We start from the raw sequence: 23428 nt of genomic DNA on the forward strand, positions 1-23428 counted from the left end.
ATGGAGCCCTGGACCGATGAAGAGAAGCAGATGATCTGCAGCATGCGGGACAAAGTGGATGTGGCAGAACTTGGAGAGCAAGCCCTCAGCTCGTAAGGCCCGTGGGCGCTCTGGGTGTGAGTGTGTGTGAGAGAGAGGGAGAGACCTCTGGGTGCTGCTTCTCAGACGAGAGTGACCCTACGTGTGTGTGTCTGTCTCCCCCTCCCCAGGTTGCTGGTGGTGTACCCCTGGACCCAGAGGTTCTTGGCCCAGTTTGGCAACTTTTCTGTTGCCATGGCCATCAGCACCAACCCCAAGGTGCGCAACAATGGCGAGAAGGTGCTGACCCCCATTGGAAGTGCCATAAAGAACCTGGACAACATCAAGACGACCTTTGCCAACCTGAGCTAGCTGCACAGCGATGAGCTGTACGAAGACCCTGAGAACTTCAAGGTGAGCTGGGGGTGGGGTGTGGTCTGAGTGCCTCTTGAGCTGCCCCAGCTGCCAGGGGGAGCCACCCCCCCCAGCATCCACACCACCTGCGGGCTCCTTTTCAATCAGCCTTCAGTGGAGAGAGTCTCCCTCCTCCTGGCAACTGGAAGAAAGAGAGCTGCTGGTGTGTGTGGGGGTGGGAGAGGAGACCCTGACCTCTGGTGAGTGGGGCATGGCTGGGAAGGATGAGGGGTGCCCCCAACATCTGGTCAGGCCTGAGTGCCGGTCCTGGGCTCCTTCATAGAATCATAGAGATGGAAGGGACCACCAGGGTCATCTAGCCCAACCCCCTGCACAATGCAGGAAATTCACAACTACCTCCCCCCCAAACCCCCATTGACCCCCTACTCCATGCCCAGAAGAATGCCAAGGTGCCCTTTCCTCTCATCATCTGCCTAAGGTCATGCTCTCCCTCTTCTCTTGCAGCTTCTGGGAGACGTCCTCATGGTCGTCCTGGCATCCCAGTTTGGAAAGGACTTCACCCCTGCCCACCACGCTGCCTTCCACAAGCTGGTCAGCAAGATGGCCGGAGCCCTGGCAGACCGCGACCACTAGTCCTGCTGCTGGGGCACAAATCGCCCTCCTTTCCCCTCCTCACCCCCTGGAATCCCATTCCAGCCCCCACCTCATATTACACCCTAATAAAAACCATTGTCTGCAAACTGAGCGGACTCCCTGTCTCTTTGCCGGGGAGGGGGGGATCAGAGGGTGCCAGCAATGCTGGACAAGGGGGCTGCTCTTCCCCCCCCCCAGACCTCGATTCTAGCCCTCAAAGTAGGCAATGGAAAAAGCAGAAGAATCTATAGATGGGAGAGGATTGGGTTGGGGAGACACACATCCCCACTGGGAACAGGGGGAGTCTGGAAGGGTTGTGTGTATGTGTGTGTGTGGGTATGTGCATGTAGGTTCCCCAGCAACTTCCTGCTTTCAGAACTCAATATTCCCCCCCATTTTTTGTCGATGTTCCCTATTCTGTACCACGGAGCACCACGGGGAGTGGGGGGTGGGGGCTGACACACAGGAATAGTTAAGAGCAGTCTACAAGGGTTGCCGGTTTCTCCACGCTCTTAATCCCCCCCTCCTGGGAGTCTTTGCCCAGGGCTTCTGGTGGGGCCCACTGCTGTTGCGCCCCCAACTCACTGATCGGCCAGCCCTCCACTGCCCTCCCAGTGACAGGCACTGCCCAGGGGCATGGGGGAAAGGGCTGCAGGGGGCAGTGGTGAGCGCAGGCAGTGGGAGAGCTCACAAGTGGGCAGGTGGAAAACAGGCGGGCAGGAGGGGGCGCGTGGGTGGGCGAGGGGGAAGGAGGGCATGTGTGGGGGCCTGGTGGTGGGTAGAGGGGGGCTGGGAACTCTGCCTGGAGCCCCTCAGAACTGGGAACCGGCCCTGTCCTGGCCTCCCTCCAAGGAGTTTGGCCCACTGCGGGGAGGGAATCCAAGCTTGCGAGGTCTTTCCTGGCATGCCCCCCCCCGTATCCGGTTCTTCCTCCCCTTGTCCTCACATCAGCCTGGTGAGGCAGATGAGGCCCAAAGAGTGTGGCGACCCAGTTCCTTTCCTTCCTTTATCCCTTAGAAGCTCTTTGATCCATTGATCGTGAGCAGCATGGTTTTAAATCTAATGTTTGAGAGATATGAGGACTGAAATAAATCTTGCCTCTGACCATGTAGCCTTGGGATCCCCGTCACTTAAAAAAAGCATTATGTCAGACACAGAGGCATTAGATTCATGTGTTAAAACGGGAGGGATACAGTATAATGTGATCTAAGTTCCTCATAAAAATGGCATTCCAAGAGGGCATGGCGACCCAGTTCCAGCCAGGGGGCTTCACGGCAGAGGACATTGGAACCCAAGTCCTCCAGCTCCTCAACCACGAACTATCTTGCGTACATGACAAACAAATCTCCTTTGTCATTGGTTGGGGCAATGAAGCAGGACAAAGAACCCCCCCTCCCCAGCCAGCCATCTTCATTTTCACGGTCTTGCTTGGGACCTGCTGGCTCTTCTAGATAGGGTTGCCAACCTCCAGGTGGTGAAACGTGAAGTACTGAGCAAAAGAAATAGCAACTATGGCTAAACGGTGTATACAATTGTATAACCATATATAACACTATTACATGCAGGAAACAATTACGACAAAGCACTGAGTCGCTGAGCTTGTAACATATGTAGGCCAACCCACAACAGCACATCAAGAATTGCAATGTTTATATGGTGACACCACAATATGCAGTCAATTAACAAATCAAAGCACGAAAAGAAGGTTGTGCCTACAGTCCATAAAGACACTCCGTTTCTCGTGCCGTGCACAATTACAGCCTCAGTCCAATTTTTTTTCTTTGTTCTTGCTTTCCGTCCTTGCCAAATAAAATTAGCGAGTTTTCTCTGCCAAATATTTAATGGGCTATCCAAATTTATATTTTTGGAAAAGAAATAATATTCTTGGCAATATATTCATCTTAATAACTAATATTCTGCCTAGTAATGATAAATTAAAATTTTCAGTTTCTTCATTTCTCTTATTTTTCTCCAAACAGTTTCATAATTATTATGGGAAAGTGTCAGGTTAGTATTTGTTATCGTAATTCCCAGATATTTTATTTTATTTACTATTTGAAAACTCAATCTCTGTTCCAGTTGTTTTTGACCCTTTAGGGAGATTTTTTTTAATATTATAGTTTTATTGACGTATGCAAAATATTGCAGAATATACCAAAATATACAAAAAGAAAACATAATACACAAAAAAGAAAGTGAAGAAAAGAAAGAAAAGGTGAAATATAGAACAATACAAAAACCGACTTCCAGCTCTCCTCATACAAAACAAAGTATTAAATCTAATATTTCTTTTGTGAGCAACTGACATGCTTACAGTCCCAAAGGCCGGTGCAGTTATATGGAGACATGATTTATGATGCCAAAGCCAATGGAAAAAAAAGTGAAATAGGATTCCGGTATGTTCCTATTTCAGAGTACCTCCTTCAGTCGTAATCAATGGCTTCATCTATCGCAAACAATGACTGGGCGTCTGTCATTGTCAGGCACTGGCCTGGAAGTCATGCCCTGCGCACAGGTGGCTTTCCAAGGACTCTGGCTTGTGTAGCTTTGATATTGTTTTGTCTGCTGAGAATTGCTAAAAGTGTGATAACTGTGAGCTGTAACTGTAAACCTTCCTGGGAACCAGGGAATTGTCCTGGCAACCAACGTACTGTTTGATTTCTGTTATTATGTGCTGCCCTGTCCCTTTCCCTCCATTGAAGTCCACGAATAGCTAACGTCAGTTGCTGCTCCTCACTGTAGACTTTCCTTAATAAACCTGCTGCTTAGGATACCTGCCTGGACGTCTGGTTTTTGGGAATTGCTAGGTGAACTCAGACCTGACAGTCGTGCCGAGCATCTGCTATGGCCTGCAGTACTTCTTAGTCTTCTGACAAGTTCGCTCCTCCAGACCACCCAGGTTCCAATTATTCTAATAGCTGCAACATTATGCGGTATGTCATGCAAGTACCAAAACCTGCATGCAAACTAGATAATTGTAAGAAATGAAATAACCCTGCATACCTTTTCCTCGGAGATACTACTAGTAAACCTCTGTCATCGACCACTAAAACGCACGTCATGACTTGCTTACAGTTTAAGGACGACTAAAAGCGCTTGCCAATTGTTATCAGGTTCAGTGTGCTCACTCAACATTCTTAAAGTGTCCGACTACAAACTGTTGAAAATAATAACGCTGAGACGGTAGTTATTAATCAAAGTAACAAACTTTATCTAGTCTATAGGGGAAAAGGTAAAACGGGAAATTCCTGATAAAATATTAAACCCCTAAACTCTACATAGTCAGCTTACTAAAACATTAGGTTACATACCAACAAGCAATTAGGCATGGCCGGCAAGTGGCTATACGACTGAGTTACAAATTAGCCATTTTACTAAAATCTCTACAAGAAACCAATTGAGCTCGTTAACCAACTCAAACAATGACGTAATTCAAATTGCCAAATCAGTTTGTCAAACACACCAAATAATACATAGGATTGGCTAAAAGCCAGATTATACTTCGAGGTCAGGTCTATGGTGTTGCTAAACAAATACATTAACCCCATAATGACTAAATTTAGATCTTGACTATTACAACACCAACAACATGATAAATCTCAAAAGAGGAATTTAGACCATTAGGTGTTGTGACGCAGAAAATAAAAATAAAAATAACCTCTTGCTGTAGGAGGATCTTCTCTACATTCTGCCTTAGACAAGCCGTTTATTCATACAGTCTATTTGACCAGCAAGAAGTTAGTATATCATATTGTCCAACTTGATAAAACTGTAAAAACTATTACAAATTACACAAATTGATAAAAAAAATATGGTAATAATAAGATATACAAAATTAGTGCATGACACAAAAGTGGCTTGCCAAATTAAAATTACTAAAAATATAGAAGTATAGAAGAGTTTAACAGTTTTTTTTCCACCCCATTATTGCGTATTTTAATTGCAATGGCACAGAATTTGGCAGTGGAATCTCCCCCAACAGAACATTCTGCCTTAGATACATCTTCTGCTGGAGCTGCCAGACAATAAAAACTGAAGATCTGTATCTGAGTGCCTCAATTCCCTGTAATGCTGTACCAGTGGTGCCTCTAAGACGCCATTCCTGATGTGGGAACGATGCTCCCTGATCCTATGTTTGCTTGACACATTGTGCCCACATATAGAAGATTATATGAGCAACATATTATATAGACCACATTTTTTATGTTAGAATTGCTAAAATTCTGCAATCTGAACCAAAAGTCCATCCTTGTCCATTTGAATTCCCACACTGGAAGCGAAAAGGGACACGCCAGACATGACCCACATTCATGATGTCCGACTGGCATCTGTGATGTACTCCCCGCCTTCCTCAGGCTCCACACCCAAAACCTCCAGGTATTTCCCAACCAGGAGCTGGCATCCCTATGGCAGATGCAGGGAACCCAAGGGGAAGGTCTTGCCACAACGACTTTACTACAATGGTGAGATTCAAACTGAGGGCTCCCCCCAAGCGGCATCAGCATTCAGGGTTGCTCTGCAAGAGTCTCTGCGATAAGGTGGACATGCACCTTGAACCTTCCCTACAACCCTAAGTTCACAGCCACAGAACTGCTTGTGGTCCAGGGCTGCCTACTCAGGCTTAGGAAACTCCTGGAGATTTGGGCAAGAAGCCTAAGGAGGGCGGAGTTTGCCATTTCCTCCAGGGAAACTGATCTATGTTGTTGGCAGATCGGTTGTAATTCCAGGAGAGCTCCAGGCCCCACCTGGAGGCTGGCTATCCCAGGGTGTGGGGAGGCCTCTCGGATGAGATGGCTAAATCAGCACTGTAGGAAACCCATCGGAGGCCAGGGGTTTGTCCACACAGAATCCTAGAGGCTTCCTCTGAAGCTCAGGGACATGGCTGGGCTTCCCAATGCAAAGGGAGCATCAGAAAAAAGACCTGAAGGGAGAGCTCTGTTGCTGTGCAGATTAGGAAGGGTCTCTGGAAGAGAGGGCCCTGAACGCCTTCCTTGCATGCGCCTTTCGTGGTTGAAGAAGAAGAAGAGTTGGTTTTTATGTGCCGACTTTCTCTGCCACTTAAGGAAGAATCAAACCGGCTTACAATCACCTTCCTTTCCTCTCCCCACAACAGACACCCTGTCAGGTAGGTGGAGCTGAGTGAATGTGACTCCCCCAAGGTCACCCAGCTGGCTTAATGTGTAGGAGTGGGGAAACCAACCTAGTTCACCAGATTAGCCTCCGCTGCTCATGTGTAGGAGTGGGGAATCAAACCTGGTTCTCCAGATCTGACTCCACTGCTCCAAACCACTGCTCTTAACCACTACACAATGCTGCTCCACGTGGGGGATAAAGAGAGCCCTGAATATCTGGCCCTGTCTCTTCTCCCATACAGATCACATTGCAGAAAAGGCAGATTCTTTGGGGGAGGGGATGAGCCATGACATGGAGGAGGGATTGGGGGACCTGAGCGGAGGGTGCATGCTGAGGGCACCCAGGGTGGGAGGCTGGAGCAAGACTCTGGCCTTCTCGACTGGTGCAGCCAGAAAGACTCCAGAGCTGCTTCATGTCACCCCTGGCAAGAGCAAAAGGCTAGGAGGACTTTCTGGCGGACTTTCTGGCTTCGTCCTCCAGCCATAGACCATTGGGTTCAGTGCTGGAGGGACAAAGAGGCAGAGGTTGCTCAGGAGGATGTGGACGTAGGGAGCCACGCCGTGGCCGAAACGGTGGGTGAAGAAGGAGAAGACTGCTGGAGTGTAGAACAGCAGGATGATGCAGATGTGGGAGCTGCAAGTGCTGAGTGCCTTTCCTCGGGCGTTCCTGGACGGCAGTCGGAAGACCGCCCCAAGAATGAGGAGATAGGACAAGGCAATGAAGCACACGTCAAACCCGATCACCGTGGCAACCACAGCCAGCCCATAGGCGCTGTTGAGCCTGGTTTCCCCACAGGCCAGCTTGACTACCGCCATGTGCTCACAGTAGGAGTGGGCGACAACTCCGCTTTGGCAGAAGGGGAGGCGCATTGCCAGCAGGACCAGCGGAACCAGGAGCACCAATGCCCGGCCGACTATGGCCACGGCCATTTTGGCAATGGCCAAGTCGGTGTGGATCGCTGTGTACCGCAGGCCGGACTGCAGGGCAGTGAAGGCGTGGATGAAAAACATCTGGGCCAGGCACGCTTGGAAGGCAATGTCATGGGCACTGAGCCAGAAGATGGCCAGCATCTTGGGGATGGTGGAGGTGGAGAGGCCCATGTCCACCACGGAGAGCATGGCCAGAAGCAGGTACATGGGCTGGTGGAGTGTGCGCTCCAGGCAGACGACAAGCAGGATTGTCCCGTTCCCCACCAGCGCCAGCAGGTACATCACGCAGAAGAGGAAGGACACGGGCATGTGAGCAGACTCCAGTCCAGGTATCCCCACCAAGAAGAAAGATGGCCAGATGGCAGAGCCGGTGTGGTTGGGCTGACTCATGGCAAGCGGGGCAGACAGCCCCCCCTTGGGTGCCCTGACACCTGCGATAGGAGAACAGTCAGACTGGATCCATCCACTGGGAGGCGCTGTGGCTTAGTGGCACAGCCTCTGCCTTGCTTGCAGAAGGTCCCAGGTTCAACCCCCAGCATCTCCAGTTGAAAAGATCAAGCAGTAGGTGATGCGAGAGACCTGAGGCCCTGGAGAGCTGCTTCCAGTCTGAGCAAGCAATACTGACCTGAAATGACTTCATGTGTTTATAATCATGATGTTCACAGTCCTGAACCTCCCACCCCCACCCCCAAGTGTCTACCTCCGAGATGCTACCGAGATAGCTGAGGAAGGGACCCTTCCCCCACTCCTTGCTTGTTCCTCGATTTTGGCACTCAGGTGTATTTAGTGAGCTACCTATTAAAATAGTTATACCCTGCCTTTCTTTTGTGATCCAAGGCTGCTTACAAATCCAAAACCTGAAATACATAAAGCACCATAAAAACCCAGGTTAAGAGATGCTTCAAGCATGAGGAATGGCTGAATCCAGCTGATGAGTTTCCTACGTGGACAAGGGCTTTGTGCGAGGGAAAGACAGTCACCGTCGCTTGTGAAGGGGTTCATTTTGCCAAGGTGCAGGATGAGTTAACCAAGGCCAGCAGTCATTCTAGGGCGACATTTGCCAGCTGGCTTGTGGCAAACTGTCCCTGAGCTGCCCTGTGCTGAGAAGAGTAAGGAGACCCCTCGGCTACACGTGGCTCTGCTTTCCCAGCATCCCATGCTCCTCGCAGCAGGCAAGGCGCTGCGAGCATAGAATCATCGAATTGGAAGGGACCACCAGGGTCATCTAGTCCAACCCCCTGCACAATGCAGGAAATTCACAACTACCTCCCTCCCCCCACACCCCCAGTGACCCCCCCACTCCATGCCCAGAAGATGGCCAAGATGCCCTCCCTCTCATCATCTGCTTAAGGTCACAGAATCAGCAATGCTGACAGATGGCCATCTAACCTTAAAAAACTGCAGGGAAGGAGAGCTTACCACCTCCCGAGGAAGCCTGTTTCACTGAGGAACCGCTCTAACTGTTGGAAAATGCTTCCTAATGTCTAGTCGGAAACTCTTTTGATTTAATTTCAACCTGTTGGTTCTGGTCCAACATTCTGGGGCAACAGAAAACAACTCGGCACCTTACAGTCTGCCTTACAGAAAGCAGGCGCCACCTCCCCAGTCATGGGGATTCCGCATCATCCCTTGAGCTGTCTCTTGGGGCCTTGCTGACTTGGGTGGTCTAAATGCTAAAAGCGGACCCTGGTTCTGAGAATCAGGTAAAGGCTGAAGAGTGGGGCAAAGACCATGGGTCTGCATCTGCTTGGACAAGGTCAATGGCGCTTGCCAATTCAGACTGGGGCTGCGTGCACAGAGGGTAGAAGTTAAGTCTCTACCAGCTCCTTGGTTTTGCTCACTGGAAGTGGGTCGCCTCCTGCCCTGCGATTATTATCAGCATTCTCAGGGTGGGGAAAAACTGGGTTAGGAGGCTGCCAGGTCCCTCTTTGCCACCAACAGGAGATTTTTGGGGCGGAGCCTGAGGAGGACAGGGTTTGTGGAGGTGAGGGACTTCAATGCCATAGAGTCCAATGGCCAAAGTGGCCATTTCCTGCAGGTGATCTGATCTCGATTGGCTGGGGATCAGTTGTAGTAGCACAAGATCTCCAGCTAGTACCTAGAGGTTGTGCAATCCTAAGAAAAAAATCTCAGTACACTGCCACAACTTTCCTTTCAAATATATTTCTCTCTCTTTTTTTCTTTTCTTTCCAAAGTTTCTTAACTTGTCTTAACAATTTATACAACAACAAGGTTATAAGTTCCAATACAGTTTAACTTCACTATACAATTACTTCATTACACTTAATACCTTCTCAGAATCTTTAACATAAATGAGTACTCCTCGGGAACAACGAAATGCCGGCAGCTAAGTCCTTACTCGCAAGTAAGCAATATAAAGACAATGTTGTGAGGAACGCTGTACTCTCTATGTCCTTCCTTTGAACTGCAAGGGTGCAGTCAGAATATTAATACATGGTCTGAAGAAGCTAATTATACACAACGCGAAACAAGAGGCAACCGGGATCTTGTTACATCTTTGTATGCTGTATATGAATGTTGAATGGATCCACATTCAAAATACACAGCTTTTTACAGCCAAAAGAGAAACACCGGCAGGAACGAGATTCCATCATTGTGATTGGACCAGTCCACATCACCTGACCGCGGAAGTGGTGCGGAGTACAGTGTTCCTCACAACATTGTCTTTATATTGCTTACTTGCGAGTAAGGACTTAGCTGCCGGCATTTCGTTGTTCCCGAGGAGTACTCATTTATGTTAAAGATTCTGAGAAGGTATTAAGTGTAATGAAGTAATTGTATAGTGAAGTTAAACTGTATTGGAACTTATAACCTTGTTGTTGTATAAATTGTTAAGACAAGTTAAGAAACTTTGGAAAGAAAAGAAAAAAAGAGAGAGAAATATATTTGAAAGGAAAGTTGTGGCAGTGTACTGAGATTTTTTTCTTAGGATTGCACAATTTTATATCAGTACCTAGAGGTTGGCAACCCTAACCTGGGTTCATGTGCAGGCAAACATACCTGCGGGGGTGCGGCCACCTTTCAGACTGGCCGGCCCCATCTCTCCCGGCCAATCACCAAATGATGCATTACAAGGAGGTCGAGTGCTGGGATGATCCTTCCTGACTTGAAGATGGGATAGCCATCTTCAAGTACTTGAAGGGCTGTCACATAGAGGATGGTGCCGAGTTGTTTTCTGTTGCCCCAGAAGGTCGGACCAGAACCAACAGGTTGCAATTAAATCGAAAGATTTTCTGCCTAGACACCTGGAGGTGTTTAAGCACAAGCTGATGGTCATCTGTCAGCAATGCTGGTCATGTTCATGGAGGAGAGTGGTATTCATGTGTGTGTGTTAAGTGCCATCAAGTCGCTTCCGACTCATGGCGACCCTGTGAATGAAAGTCCTCCAAAATGTCCTGTCTTTGACAGCCTTGCTCAGATCTTGCAAACTGAAGGCTGTGGCTTCCTTTATTGAGTCCATCCATCTCTTGCTGGGTCTTCCTCTTTTCCTGCTGCCCTCAACTTTTCCTAGCATGACTGTCTTTTCCAGTGACTCTTGTCGTCTCATGACGTGACCAAAATACGACAGCCTCAGTTTAGTCATTTTAGCTTCTAGGGTCAGTTCAGGCTTGATTTGATCTATAACCCACTGATTTGTTTTTTGGCAGTCAATGGAATCTGTAACACTCTCCTCCAACACCACATTTCAAAGGAATCTATTTTCTTCCTATCAGCTTTCTTCACTGTCCAGCTTTCACACCCATACATAGTAATAGGGAATACAATGGCATGAATTAATCTAGTCTTGGTGGCCAGTGACACATCCTTACACTTCAAAATATTTTCTAGCTCCTTCATGGCTGCCCTTCCCAGTCTCAATCTCCTTCTGATTTCTTGGCTGCAGTCTCCCTTTTGGTTGATGGTGGAGCCAAGGAATAGAAAGTCCTGAACAATTTCAATTTCCTCATTGTCAACCTTAAAGTTGTGTAATTCTCTTGTAGTGATGGCTACTCATCAAAATGAATACTAATCATGATGCATACCTATTCTCTCTAGTATCAGAGGAGCATGCCTATTGTGTTAGGTGCTGTGGAACACAGGCGGGACAATGCTGCTGCAGTCGTCTGGTTTGTGGGCTTCCTGGAGGCACCTGGTTGGCCGCTGTGTGAACAGACTGCTGGACTTGATGGGCCTGGGTCTGATCCAGCAGGGCTTTTCTTATGTTCTTATGACCTTAGGCAGTTCCTGAGAGGGAGGGCATCTTGGCCATCTTCTGGGCATGTAGTAGGGGTCACTGGGGGTGTGAGGGGGGGAGGTAGTTGTGAATTTCCTACACTGTGCAGGGGGTTGGACTAGATGACCCTGGTGGTCCCTTCCAACTCTATGATTCTATGAAAAGGCCCTTTAAGGGGGAAGCCAGCATTCTTCCTCCTTGGTGCCATTTTCTTGCCAAAAACCAGCTTTCCCCCAGCTTCTTTCACATCCACCTGGTGGAAAAGGTGCACTAAAAGGTGACAATTTGCAACGGGGGGGGGGACAATGAGGGGAACTCAGCCCAGTCTCTCCCCCCCCCCCAGCTTCACTTCTATCAGTCTCCACAGTAGCATTCTTTAACCGTCAGGGAACTTCAGCTCTCCGGCTGACCACCCCCACCCTTTCAACCCAGCCCGATGCCCACAGCCCCCTGCCTCAGCCCAGACACTGCTAACAAGCTGCTCACCTGGCCGGGGGGTGGGGGCTCCTCTTCTTGCCGCCCGTAGGAGCCGAAGTGCTGCAGCACCCTTCTGCAGTGCAGCCGGCCTCTGAAGTACAGCCAGGCGTTCTTGGCACCGTGGCTGTTGTTCTCTCCCTCTCTCTCTATGTCAAATGCCATGCAGACCAGCACGACAGACTCCATGCCCGTGAAGGAGTGGATGAAGAACATCTGGGTCAGGCAGGCCTCATAGCTGATCTCCCCGAGGCCAAACCAGAAGATGGCCAGCATCTTGGGCAGGGTGGACGTGGAGAGGCCCAGGTCAATGGCCGAGAGCACCGAGAGGAAGTAGAACATGGGCTGGTGAAGGCTGGCCTCTGTCTTCACGATGAAGAGGATGGGGGAGTTCCCCAGCAGGGCGATGAGGTACCCCAGGCAGAAGGGGATGGAGAGCCAGGCGTGAAAGGTTTGTAGCCCAGGGACACCCAGAAGGAAGAAGGTGGGCGAATAGGAATGGGTGCTGTTCAACAGGTAGAGTCTCCTGTATCCTGGAAAGGAAAGTAAAAAAGATGGCAGAGTGTGTAGCAGTATGGGTCCACCACCAATAAAGAGGGGATAATAGATTCAGTTTGGGAATATTTGAAATAATAAGCCTTCCTCAGGCACAACGTACAATCTACTGTAGGCTTGAAGCGAACTATGGATTAAAACTTACATTCTGCAGCCTCATTTGGTCTCTCCCTGAAGGAGTCCTTGCTCATTCTAGGGGCTCATATCTTGCATCTCTTGCCCCTTCTTTACGGAAGTCAATCTTTGGCTATACCTCTCTAACTGCCTGTTGTATCAGCTTATCTTGATTTTATGTCAATCTTACTTTGCATCAACAATGTTTGGAGGTGCTCCCCCTCTGAATAAATGGATGCGTCTTCTGGTTGGCTCTTGTTTTAAACCAGCCACTGTTCTGCTGTGAAGATAAAAGCATTGACTGAATGGGGGTCCTCTTCTGTGCTTCTGGGGGCCTGCTTTGTTTTGTGGCTGTAGACTAACTGGGCCCCCTTCTGGAATGGTCCCCAGTGAGGGGAGCTCAGCCTGGTCTTGGCTGGATAGGGGGGAATCTCTCAGATCAGCTGCCTTTCTGTTTTCTTTGCCCCTCTCTTCCCGTGCCTTCCCTCCAAAGTTTGTAAGCCTAAAGACAGAGCCTCTCTGACTGCAGTGGTATCAGACGCTGTGAGATAGTTGTCTGAAAAGTCTGCTGAAAATATACTTTTAAAATCCCTTCTGAAGCAGCCACTTAAGAAAAAACCACAAATATTTGCATCAAAGAAATAACCTTCAGAGGGAGACAGAGCAGAGGAGGGCAAAGGGACCCATCCTGTCCTCTCACGAGCTCCGCCAGCACCCATCATCTTGAACAAAGCTGCTTGGATTGGCCAAGAGTCAGATCCCTCCCTCCACCTTTCCATGTAGCAATGAAGGCGCCCCCCCCCCATGCCCTTCACAATGGAATGGACAACTGTGTTGCAGAGTCTGCATATCAATAAACCCAAACCAAAAAAAAATACCGAAAAAAGCAATTTCGGTAAATTTCTGGTTCGGGTTTACCGAATGGCAAAGCCTGGGGAGAAAGGCAAAGCCAAATTTTTTTTTATTGTTTTTTTTTCTTCATAACAACAAAAAAGAAATAAAAAAAACAAAGAAACAACAACAAAAAATACAAAATACATAAAAAGAAGAAAAAATAATAATAATACATACAATTATAGGGCATAATTACTGGTACATTATTATTCATATAAGTATATATATTGCGCCCTAATTCAAACAACCCCCACCACCGTGCCCATCACCCATGAACTTCCGATGGAGTGTCGTGTCATTAGAAAAAATCACTTTATTTTATCTTAATTGAAATCATAATATACTATAATTCGTTAACTATATTTTTAAATTCTGTTTTTGCCAATTTATCCCAATATGCAGCGGCCTTTAACCATGTATTCTTAAATTCGTCCATGTCTTTAGCTTGTAAAGACAGTGTAAGTTTGGCCATCCGCATATACATCCATAGTTTTTCTCTCCACTCTTTAATTGAAGGTTTATTTGTTTGCTTCCATTTTTTAGCAATAACAATCCTTGCTGCTGCGAAACTATATTGGCATACGACTCTGTCAGCTTTATTCAAGTCTTTTTGTGGTATACCCAACAAGCAAAAAGCGGGATCTCTCTTAATTTTTACTTTAATCAGATTGTTAGTCTCATTAACAACTAGTTGCCAGAATCTCCTAATTTTTCCACAAAACCACCATATATGCATAAATGTACCTATCTCTGTGCTACATTTCCAACAGAGGGCTTCATCATGTTTCCTCATTTTACTTAGTAAAACCGGAGTTATGTGCCATCTATAAAACATTTTATATAGGTTTTCCCTTATTTCATTCGAAATAGTAAACCTAAACTCATTTTTCCACAAGTTTTCCCAAATTTCCAAGTCAATATTATAACCCAAATCTCTCATCCACTTCAACATAACCGGTTTTATCCTTTCCTGTTCTAAATTCAGTTCTATGAGTATTTTATAAATCCTTCCAATCAACCCTTTATTACCCTTTAAAAGTATTGCCTCAAAATTAGATTTAGTACAATTAAATCCAAATCTGTTATCTTTAAGAAAAACGTCTTTTAATTTATAATACATAAACCAATCTTTTATTTGAAGTTGTTCACGTGTCTTCAGTGTCCATACCCCATCTCTGAAATCTAACATTTCTCTATAATTTCCACAATCCAAATTTAAATGTGCACCTCTTCGCATAAATGCCTCTATGGGATTTAGCCATCCGGGAGTTTTAGCTTCTAGAACAACTTTATATTTATTCCATATTTGTAATAAGTTTTTCCGGATAATGTGTAAGTTAAATTCTTTATTCACTTTATGTTTCTCATACCATAGATAAGCATGCCACCCAAAACGAAGGTTATATCCTTCTAATTCTAATAGCTTTGGATTCTCTAATAGGATCCAATCTTTAATCCAGGTGAAACATGCAGCTTGATAATACAGTTTTAGATCAGGTAATCCCAATCCTCCCGTTTCCTTTGATTCGATTAAATTATTATATGCAATCCTATGTCTTTCTTTACCCCAAAGAAATGCCATAATATCTTTTTTCCAATTTTCAAATGTCTGTGTACCTGTCACTATTGGTAAGTTTTGAAACAAAAAAAGCATTTTAGGTAATACCATCATTTTAATTACAGCTATTCTTCCCCAAAGTGATAAGGGTACTTTTCCCCAACATATCAGGTCTTTTTTTATTTGTTTCCAATGAGTTACATAATTGTCCTGAAATAAATTAAGATTATTATTCGAAATCACTATACCCAAATATTTAATTTTATTATCAATACTGAGTCCCGTCTTTTTGCTTAATATTTGTTGCTGTGAAAGAGTCATATTTTTAACCAATATTTTAGTTTTAGCTTTATTAATTTTGAAACCTGAAAGCTTTCCATAAACCTCCAAAATTTTATTCCATCTGTCAAACTGTTCAGTCGGATCTGTCAGAAAACATACTAAATCATCAGCATAAGCCTTAAGTTTGTATTGATTTCTCCCAATTCGTAAACCTACTACATCATTAGATTTTCTAAAATTATTCAATAAAATCTCTAACACTAAAATAAAAAGTAAAGGGGAAAGAGGACAACCCTGCCTCGTTCCCCTTTGAATTTCAATCTTTGGTGATAATTGACCATTTACAATCAAACTAGCTGTTTGATATGTATATATACCTTTTATAGCAGTTTTAAAACTTTCACCAAAATCCATAAACTCCAAAACCTTAATCATAAACTGCCAATTAACATTATCAAAAGCTTTTTCAGCATCCAAAAATATTAGAGCTATTGGTGTTGTATCTTGTTCAGCATATTCTAAGAGATCTATTACCACCCTGACATTCTGACTAATCAGCCTACCTGGTAAAAATCCAGCTTGGTCTTCGTGTATTAATTGATTCAATACTCTTTTTAATCTATTAGCTAAAATTGCTACATATAATTTATAATCAATATTTAATAGTGAAATTGGTCTATAATTTTTAACTTCTAATGGATCAGAGTTAGCCTTTGGTATCAGTGCTATATTTGCTTGAGTCCATGTCTGGGGAATAATACCTTTTTTCAAACCTAGATTCATCACTTCCAAAAGATAGGGACTTAACTGTTCTTTAAAAGTTTTATAATAATATGCTGTAAAACCATCTGGTCCCGGAGATTTATTCAGTTTACTTTTATTAATTGCTTGTTCCAATTCATCCTTAGATATTGGGGAATCTAACCATTCTTTGTGATCCTGTGTTATTTTTCCCAAGTCACATTTAGTAAGATAAACTTCCATCTCCTCCTCTGAAACTAAATTCTTTTTGTATAAATCTATATAATATTTGACAAATGTATCAACTATATCTCCTTTAACTCTTGTTATCTTACCATTCCTTCTAATTTGGGTTATTGGTACTTTTTTTTCTTTTTGTTTGAGTTGCCAAGCTAACATTTTACCCGGTTTGTTGGCATGTTCAAAAAATCTTTGCTTATTATACATCACTCTTCTTTCTATCTCTTCAGCGATTAAAAATTCATACTGGTGTTGCCAATTTCTAATCTTATTCAATTGCTCTTGTTTAACTTCTTTATCTTGCAATCTACCCAAATCTCGTTCCGCTTGTTTTATTTCCTCTAGTATACCTTTTTTCTTTTTTTCCCTTTCCCTATAATATCTGGTATTCTGTTGAATCAAAATTCCCCTAATTACTGCTTTACCAGCATCCCAAACTATTTCTTTACTGGTACCTTTATCTATGTTTTCATTAAAATAATTACATATGTCCACCTTCAGTTTATCAACTATTTTGTTATTTTTTAAAAGAAAATCGTTAATTCTCCAGGGCTTATAACCTCCATTTCCCATTTCGATTTTAACTAGAACCGCATTATGATCTGATAACACCCTTGGCAGAATCTCTGAATTTTCTGATTTCTCTACCAGGCCCTTTGACATCCATATCATGTCTATCCTGGAATATGTAAGATGTCTCTGTGAAAAAAAAGTATATCCCTTTTTATTACCATGCATCAACCTCCAGACATCAAACATATCCCACTGATCTACAAGAGTGTCAAAAATTTCTGGCAGTTTTCCTTCGTTGTTTGCTTTTTTCTTTTTCCCAGATCTATCAATCTTAGGTACCTTAACACCATTATAATCTCCCATCCATATCATTTTTTCAGTAGCAAATTCAGCTAATAATGTAGTTAGTTTTTCATAAAATAACTTCTGGTTTATATTAGGTGCATATATTCCCACAAGTAGCACCTTTTGAAAATTAAATAATAATTCCAACATCAAAACCCTTCCCTCCGTATCTTGGTAAATAAGTTTTGGTTGGAATGAAGCAGGGATATACATAGCAATACCATTAGTTTTCTTACTATCATTACATGCTGTAAATAGAGTACCCAATCTTGTTTGTTCTAGTCTGAATACATCACTTGAGAGTATATGCGTTTCCTGTAAACAAATAATACTTGCATTAGTTTTCCGTAAATGATGAAATACTTTCCTCCTCTTATTGGGAGAATTCAGTCCATTCACATTCCAAGATAAAACCTGTAACATATCAAATTTCAGTTATAGTCCATATTCCCACATTCAATTTTTGCATACATACCACCAACCACTACCACCCCCTACCCCCCATTATTCATTCTTCTGTATCATCATTTGGAGAGTCCTCTGTTGGAATTGTTGGTGTGTCTCCACCTCCAGAAGCTTCAGATGCCTTTTCTTCTTCTGTAGATTCTCTGGTTGGATGTTGTTTAGCTGCTTTGGAAGGTTTGGCTAGTTCAGTGTCATATCTTCTTAAGAACTGGTCTGCCTTATCCACATCAGTGAACTTAAACCTCTTCGCCTTGAAAGTAAAGGATAGACCCTGTGGGAACTCCCATCGAAATTGTATTCCACTGAGCCTTAAGCGTTGAGCAATCTCCATAAAATCCTTCCTTTTTCTCAGCAACCTTGCAGGTACTTCTTTCATCAATCTCAGAGACTCATCTCCAACCTTCAGTGGTGTCTTGTAATGAGTGTTAAGTATTAAGTCTCTGTGACTTCTGGAGAGCAGTTGGAGCAGGCAATCTCTGGGTACTTTATTCCTTGTGGCATATGCCGAATTTATTCTGTAAGTTGTCACTATCATCCCTGCAATGACTTCTTCAGGTTCTTGTAGAAAATCCGCCAAGAGGACTGTTAAGTAGCCACGTAAGTCCCGATCCTCAATTTTCTCTCTCAGACCACGTATACGTAGGGAGGATTCCTTTATCTTAAGTTCCATCATTGCCATCTGGTCATTTTGTATCTCTTGTCTGTCATCTGCAGATGTTATCGACATTTCCAAGGTATCCACCTTCTTCTTGATTTCTTTAATCTCCTGTGAGTTTTTTTTGAGCTTGGTTTCAACCTTATCTTGTCTGACAGATAGGGCAGAGATTGAGTCCTGAAGAGCAGCTATTGCAGCAGAGTTCTGGGCTGTGACAACTGTATTTTGGGATAATTCCTGCTTCATTTCTGTAACATCCTGGTGAGTCTTAGTTAGCAGTTCAAACACAGAGTTCAGAGTCACTTCAGGTTTTGATTCAGGTTTAGTTTTTAAAGGCATCTTGGCTGTTATAGATGTAGATGCTATTGGAGAAGTTATCAGTTTGGTTGTCTGAGTTATTTGGGTTACAGAAGAACGTCTGATAGGGGGCTGTACCACCAACTTTGTGTCCTTAAGAATGTCCTTAGTATGCTTCTCAGCCATTAATACACTAGAAGAAAATCTGGTATTTGTAATCCAAGGAGGGGGGGGGGCAAAAAGTCTCTTTTTAGCTCATTTTAAACTTTATTCAGATGGAGAAAAAAAACCGTTTGGAGAAAAAATCACTATGACATCTATACTGCTCTAAGCCATGTCACTTGATTATTCTCCACTTCTTGCTTTTAATTTCTCAGATCTTGTTTGGCAAAGTATTTTTCTTTCCAAAGTGCGTCAGCCAACTGGCAAAAAGCCAAAAGAAGAAATCACAGAGCGTAACTGAATTATAGATAGTTCAGAAATGTCTCTTGTAAAAAGGAATAATGCCACACACCCCAAATTAATACTTGTGAAGAATATAAAATTTATTTAAAGTCCAAAGTTGGAGAAAGGAAAAAAAAATCGGGTCCCACCTCGCTCTCTCCTGCCGTCTCTTTAAGATGGCGCCGGCTCTTCGCTGAAGACCGCCAGAGCAACCGCCGCCGATTTCTCGGCGGCTATCACTCCGATGGCGGCTCCAGCACCGGCACCCGACTCTGCACCCCCTCTTTCGCCGAGGGGTGCCGCTTGCCGGATGTTTCGGGGGCTGATTTAAAGCCCCGCGGCAGCGAGCAGCAGGAGCGCGGCTTGGCGCTTGCGGCGGGGGGGTCGCCCGACCCGGAAGTTCGGCAAAGCCAAATTTGCCTATTTTGGCTTTCCATGGCTCCTGGGGGGCATTTTTGCAGGTGGAGTCCCCAAATTTGCGGTATAGCTGCAAGGGACACTCCTTGCAAGAACCCTCAAGTTTGGTGAAGTTTGGGTCAGGGGATCCAATTTTATGGGGTTTGGCAGGGGTCGCCCCATCCTCCTCTATAGAAAATAGTGAAGTGGCTGTATTCAGACTTAGAGGGAACTTCACTATGTATCTCAATGGAGGAGGCAGGTTTTTTTGCAAGGAGAGTCCCTTGCAGCCACACTGCAAATCTGGGGGCTCTACCTGCAAAAATGCCCCCCAGGAGCCACGGGAAGCTCCTTAGGCTTTATTGGACCTGTTTTTCAAAAAACTGGGAAAAAGCCAAATCCCCATATTTTCCAGTATGGGAATTCAGCATTTTTCGGGATTCCTGAAAAAAATCAGGTCCAATAAAACCCGAATCTGAAATTTACAGGATTGTTTTTTGTTTTTGTTTTTGCACAGCTCTATTGCAGACTATGTAGAATGGTAGAGTTGGAAGGGGCCACAGAGACCATCTAGTCCCACCCCCTGCTCAATGCAGGGTCAACCTAGCAAATCCCTGACAAGTGCTTGTCCAGCCGCTGCTTAAAGACTGCCAGAGAGGGGGAGCTCACCACCTCCCAAGGAAGCCCATTCCACTGCTGAACTCCTCTCACTGTAAAAAAGTTTTCCAAATTTTTTCCTTTTTGCCCATAATTTATGCCCATTATTGGGAGTCCTGTCCTTTGCTGCCAACAGGAACAGCTCCCTGCCCTCCTCTAAGCAACAGCCCTTCAAGTACTTAGAGAGAGCAATCCTGTCCCCCCTCAACCTCCTCTTCTCCAGACTGAAAATTCCCAACTCCTGCTGGACACCGCTGGGTTCTGCCAGGGGGATTCTTAAAGGAAGCACCACTGTGTAGTTGTGAGGGGTCCAGAGGGTCTCGCTTCCTTGCTGCCGTGCCCACCAGAATCAGGAGCGGGGCCACCGGGATGGCACCCCGTGCTTCCTGCCAAAGCAGAGTGTGAGGTGGGGCCATCCATGTGGAACACCCAGCTCCAGCTTCTTTGCTCTGCCAGTCGCCTCCGGAGGCTGAGCCCTGTTATTTGTCAAGTGAAATGACAGACTACGCCTGTGCATGTACAAAGAGCTCTGACGAGGAAACATAACTTGGCCAAAAGTCCAGTTGCTGTGGGCTGTGGCCAGGCCGCCCACTCCCTCCCTCCCTCGGGCGGCCTGGCCCCACCAAGCTCCTCCCCCCAGCCCCAGTCTATGGCTGCACCCACCCTGCAAGGAGGAGCTCCAGCCCAGAGGATAAAAGTCCCCTGCAGGTGTCTTGGCTCAGCCCAAACGTTTCCCGAAACAGCTGAGTGGAGCTAATCCCGATCGCCAGCCACCCGTCAGCCATGGAGCCCTGGACCGATGAAGAGAAGCAGATGATCTGCAGCATGCGGGACAAAGTGGATGTGGCAGAACTTGGAGAGCAAGCCCTCAGCTCGTAAGGCCCGTGGGCGCTCTGGGTGTGAGTGTGTGTGAGAGAGAGGGAGAGACCTCTGGGTGCTGCTTCTCAGACGAGAGTGACCCTACGTGTGTGTGTCTGTCTCCATCTCCCCAGGTTGCTGGTGGTGTACCCCTGGACCCAGAGGTTCTTGGCCCAGTTTGGCAACTTTTCTGTTGCCATGGCCATCAGCACCAACCCCAAGGTGCGCAACAATGGCGAGAAGGTGCTGACCCCCATTGGAAGTGCCGTCAAGAACCTGGACAACATCAAGACGACCTTTGCCAACCTGAGCTAGCTGCACAGCGATGAGCTGTACGAAGACCCTGAGAACTTCAAGGTGAGCTGGGGGTGGGGTGTGGTCTGAGTGCCTCTTGAGCTGCCCCAGCTGCCAGGGGGAGCCCCCCCCCCCCAGCATCCACACCACCTGCGGGCTCCTTTTCAATCAGCCTTCAGTGGAGAGAGTCTCCCTCCTCCTGGCAACTGGAAGAAAGAGAGCTGCTGGTGTGTGTGGGGGTGGGAGAGGAGACCCTGACCTCTGGTGAGTGGGGCATGGCTGGGAAGGATGAGGGGTGCCCCCAACATCTGGTCAGGCCTGAGTGCCGGTCCTGGGCTCCTTCATAGAATCATAGAGATGGAAGGGACTACCAGGGTCATCTAGCCCAACCCCCTGCACAATGCAGGAAATTCACAACTACCTCCCCCCCAAACCCCCATTGACCCCCTACTCCATGCCCAGAAGAATGCCAAGGTGCCCTTTCCTCTCATCATCTGCCTAAGGTCATGCTCTCCCTCTTCTCTTGCAGCTTCTGGGAGACGTCCTCATGGTCGTCCTGGCATCCCAGTTTGGAAAGGACTTCACCCCTGCCCACCACGCTGCCTTCCACAAGCTGGTCAGCAAGATGGCCGGAGCCCTGGCAGACCGCGACCACTAGTCCTGCTGCTGGGGCACAAATCGCCCTCCTTTCCCCTCCTCACCCCCTGGAATCCCATTCCAGCCCCCACCTCATATTACACCCTAATAAAAACCATTGTCTGCAAACTGAGCGGACTCCCTGTCTCTTTGCCGGGGAGGGGGGGATCAGAGGGTGCCAGCAATGCTGGACAAGGGGGCTGCTCTTCCCCCCCCCCCAGACCTCGATTCTAGCCCTCAAAGTAGGCAATGGAAAAAGCAGAAGAATCTATAGATGGGAGAGGATTGGGTTGGGGAGACACACATCCCCACTGGGAACAGGGGGAGTCTGGAAGGGTTGTGTGTATGTGTGTGTGTGGGTATGTGCATGTAGGTTCCCCAGCAACTTCCTGCTTTCAGAACTCAATATTCCCCCCCATTTTTTGTCGATGTTCCCTATTCTGTACCACGGAGCACCACGGGGAGTGGGGGGTGGGGGCTGACACACAGGAATAGTTAAGAGCAGTCTACAAGGGTTGCCGGTTTCTCCACGCTCTTAATCCCCCCCTCCTGGGAGTCTTTGCCCAGGGCTTCTGGTGGGGCCCACTGCTGTTGCGCCCCCAACTCACTGATCGGCCAGCCCTCCACTGCCCTCCCAGTGACAGGCACTGCCCAGGGGCATGGGGGAAAGGGCTGCAGGGGGCAGTGGTGAGCGCAGGCAGTGGGAGAGCTCACAAGTGGGCAGGTGGAAAACAGGCGGGCAGGAGGGGGCGCGTGGGTGGGCGAGGGGGAAGGAGGGCATGTGTGGGGGCCTGGTGGTGGGTAGAGGGGGGCTGGGAACTCTGCCTGGAGCCCCTCAGAACTGGGAACCGGCCCTGTCCTGGCCTCCCTCCAAGGAGTTTGGCCCACTGCGGGGAGGGAATCCAAGCTTGCGAGGTCTTTCCTGGCATGCCCCCCCCGTATCCGGTTCTTCCTCCCCTTGTCCTCACATCAGCCTGGTGAGGCAGATGAGGCCCAAAGAGTGTGGCGACCCAGTTCCTTTCCTTCCTTTATCCCTTAGAAGCTCTTTGATCCATTGATCGTGAGCAGCATGGTTTTAAATCTAATGTTTGAGAGATATGAGGACTGAAATAAATCTTGCCTCTGACCATGTAGCCTTGGGATCCCCGTCACTTAAAAAAAGCATTATGTCAGACACAGAGGCATTAGATTCATGTGTTAAAACGGGAGGGATACAGTATAATGTGATCTAAGTTCCTCATAAAAACGGCATTCCAAGAGGGCATGGCGACCCAGTTCCAGCCAGGGGGCTTCACGGCAGAGGACATTGGAACCCAAGTCCTCCAGCTCCTCAACCACGAACTATCTTGCGTACATGACAAACAAATCTCCTTTGTCATTGGTTGGGGCAATGAAGCAGGACAAAGAACCCCCCCTCCCCAGCCAGCCATCTTCATTTTCACGGTCTTGCTTGGGACCTGCTGGCTCTTCTAGATAGGGTTGCCAACCTCCAGGTGGTGAAACGTGAAGTACTGAGCAAAAGAAATAGCAACTATGGCTAAACGGTGTATACAATTGTATAACCATATATAACACTATTACATGCAGGAAACAATTACGACAAAGCACTGAGTCGCTGAGCTTGTAACATATGTAGGCCAACCCACAACAGCACATCAAGAATTGCAATGTTTATATGGTGACACCAC

At 46.5% G+C, this 23428-nt stretch overlaps 1 protein-coding gene and 2 pseudogenes across 1 annotated transcript; 2 read left to right on the top strand and 1 right to left on the bottom strand.

Moving 5' to 3' along the window:
- On the top strand, positions 1 to 1026 carry LOC130485270 (hemoglobin subunit beta-2-like; annotated as a pseudogene).
- A 3559-nt stretch (positions 1027 to 4585) lies between these two features.
- On the bottom strand, positions 4586 to 13187 carry LOC130485555 (olfactory receptor 52E4-like). Its single transcript, XM_056858771.1, has 4 exons — positions 13166 to 13187; positions 11950 to 12329; positions 6626 to 7154; positions 4586 to 4725 (listed from the first exon to the last, which is right to left on the bottom strand). The coding sequence occupies exons 1-4, from the start codon at positions 13185 to 13187 to the stop codon at positions 4586 to 4588; spliced, it is 1071 nt and encodes a 356-aa protein (XP_056714749.1).
- A 7548-nt stretch (positions 13188 to 20735) lies between these two features.
- Positions 20736 to 21762, top strand: LOC130485269 (hemoglobin subunit beta-2-like; annotated as a pseudogene).
- Positions 21763 to 23428: the final 1666 nt, after the last annotated feature.

Source organism: Euleptes europaea, chromosome 12 (genome assembly GCF_029931775.1).
Source record: "Euleptes europaea isolate rEulEur1 chromosome 12, rEulEur1.hap1, whole genome shotgun sequence".
NCBI classification, from domain to species: Eukaryota; Metazoa; Chordata; class Lepidosauria; order Squamata; family Sphaerodactylidae; genus Euleptes; species Euleptes europaea.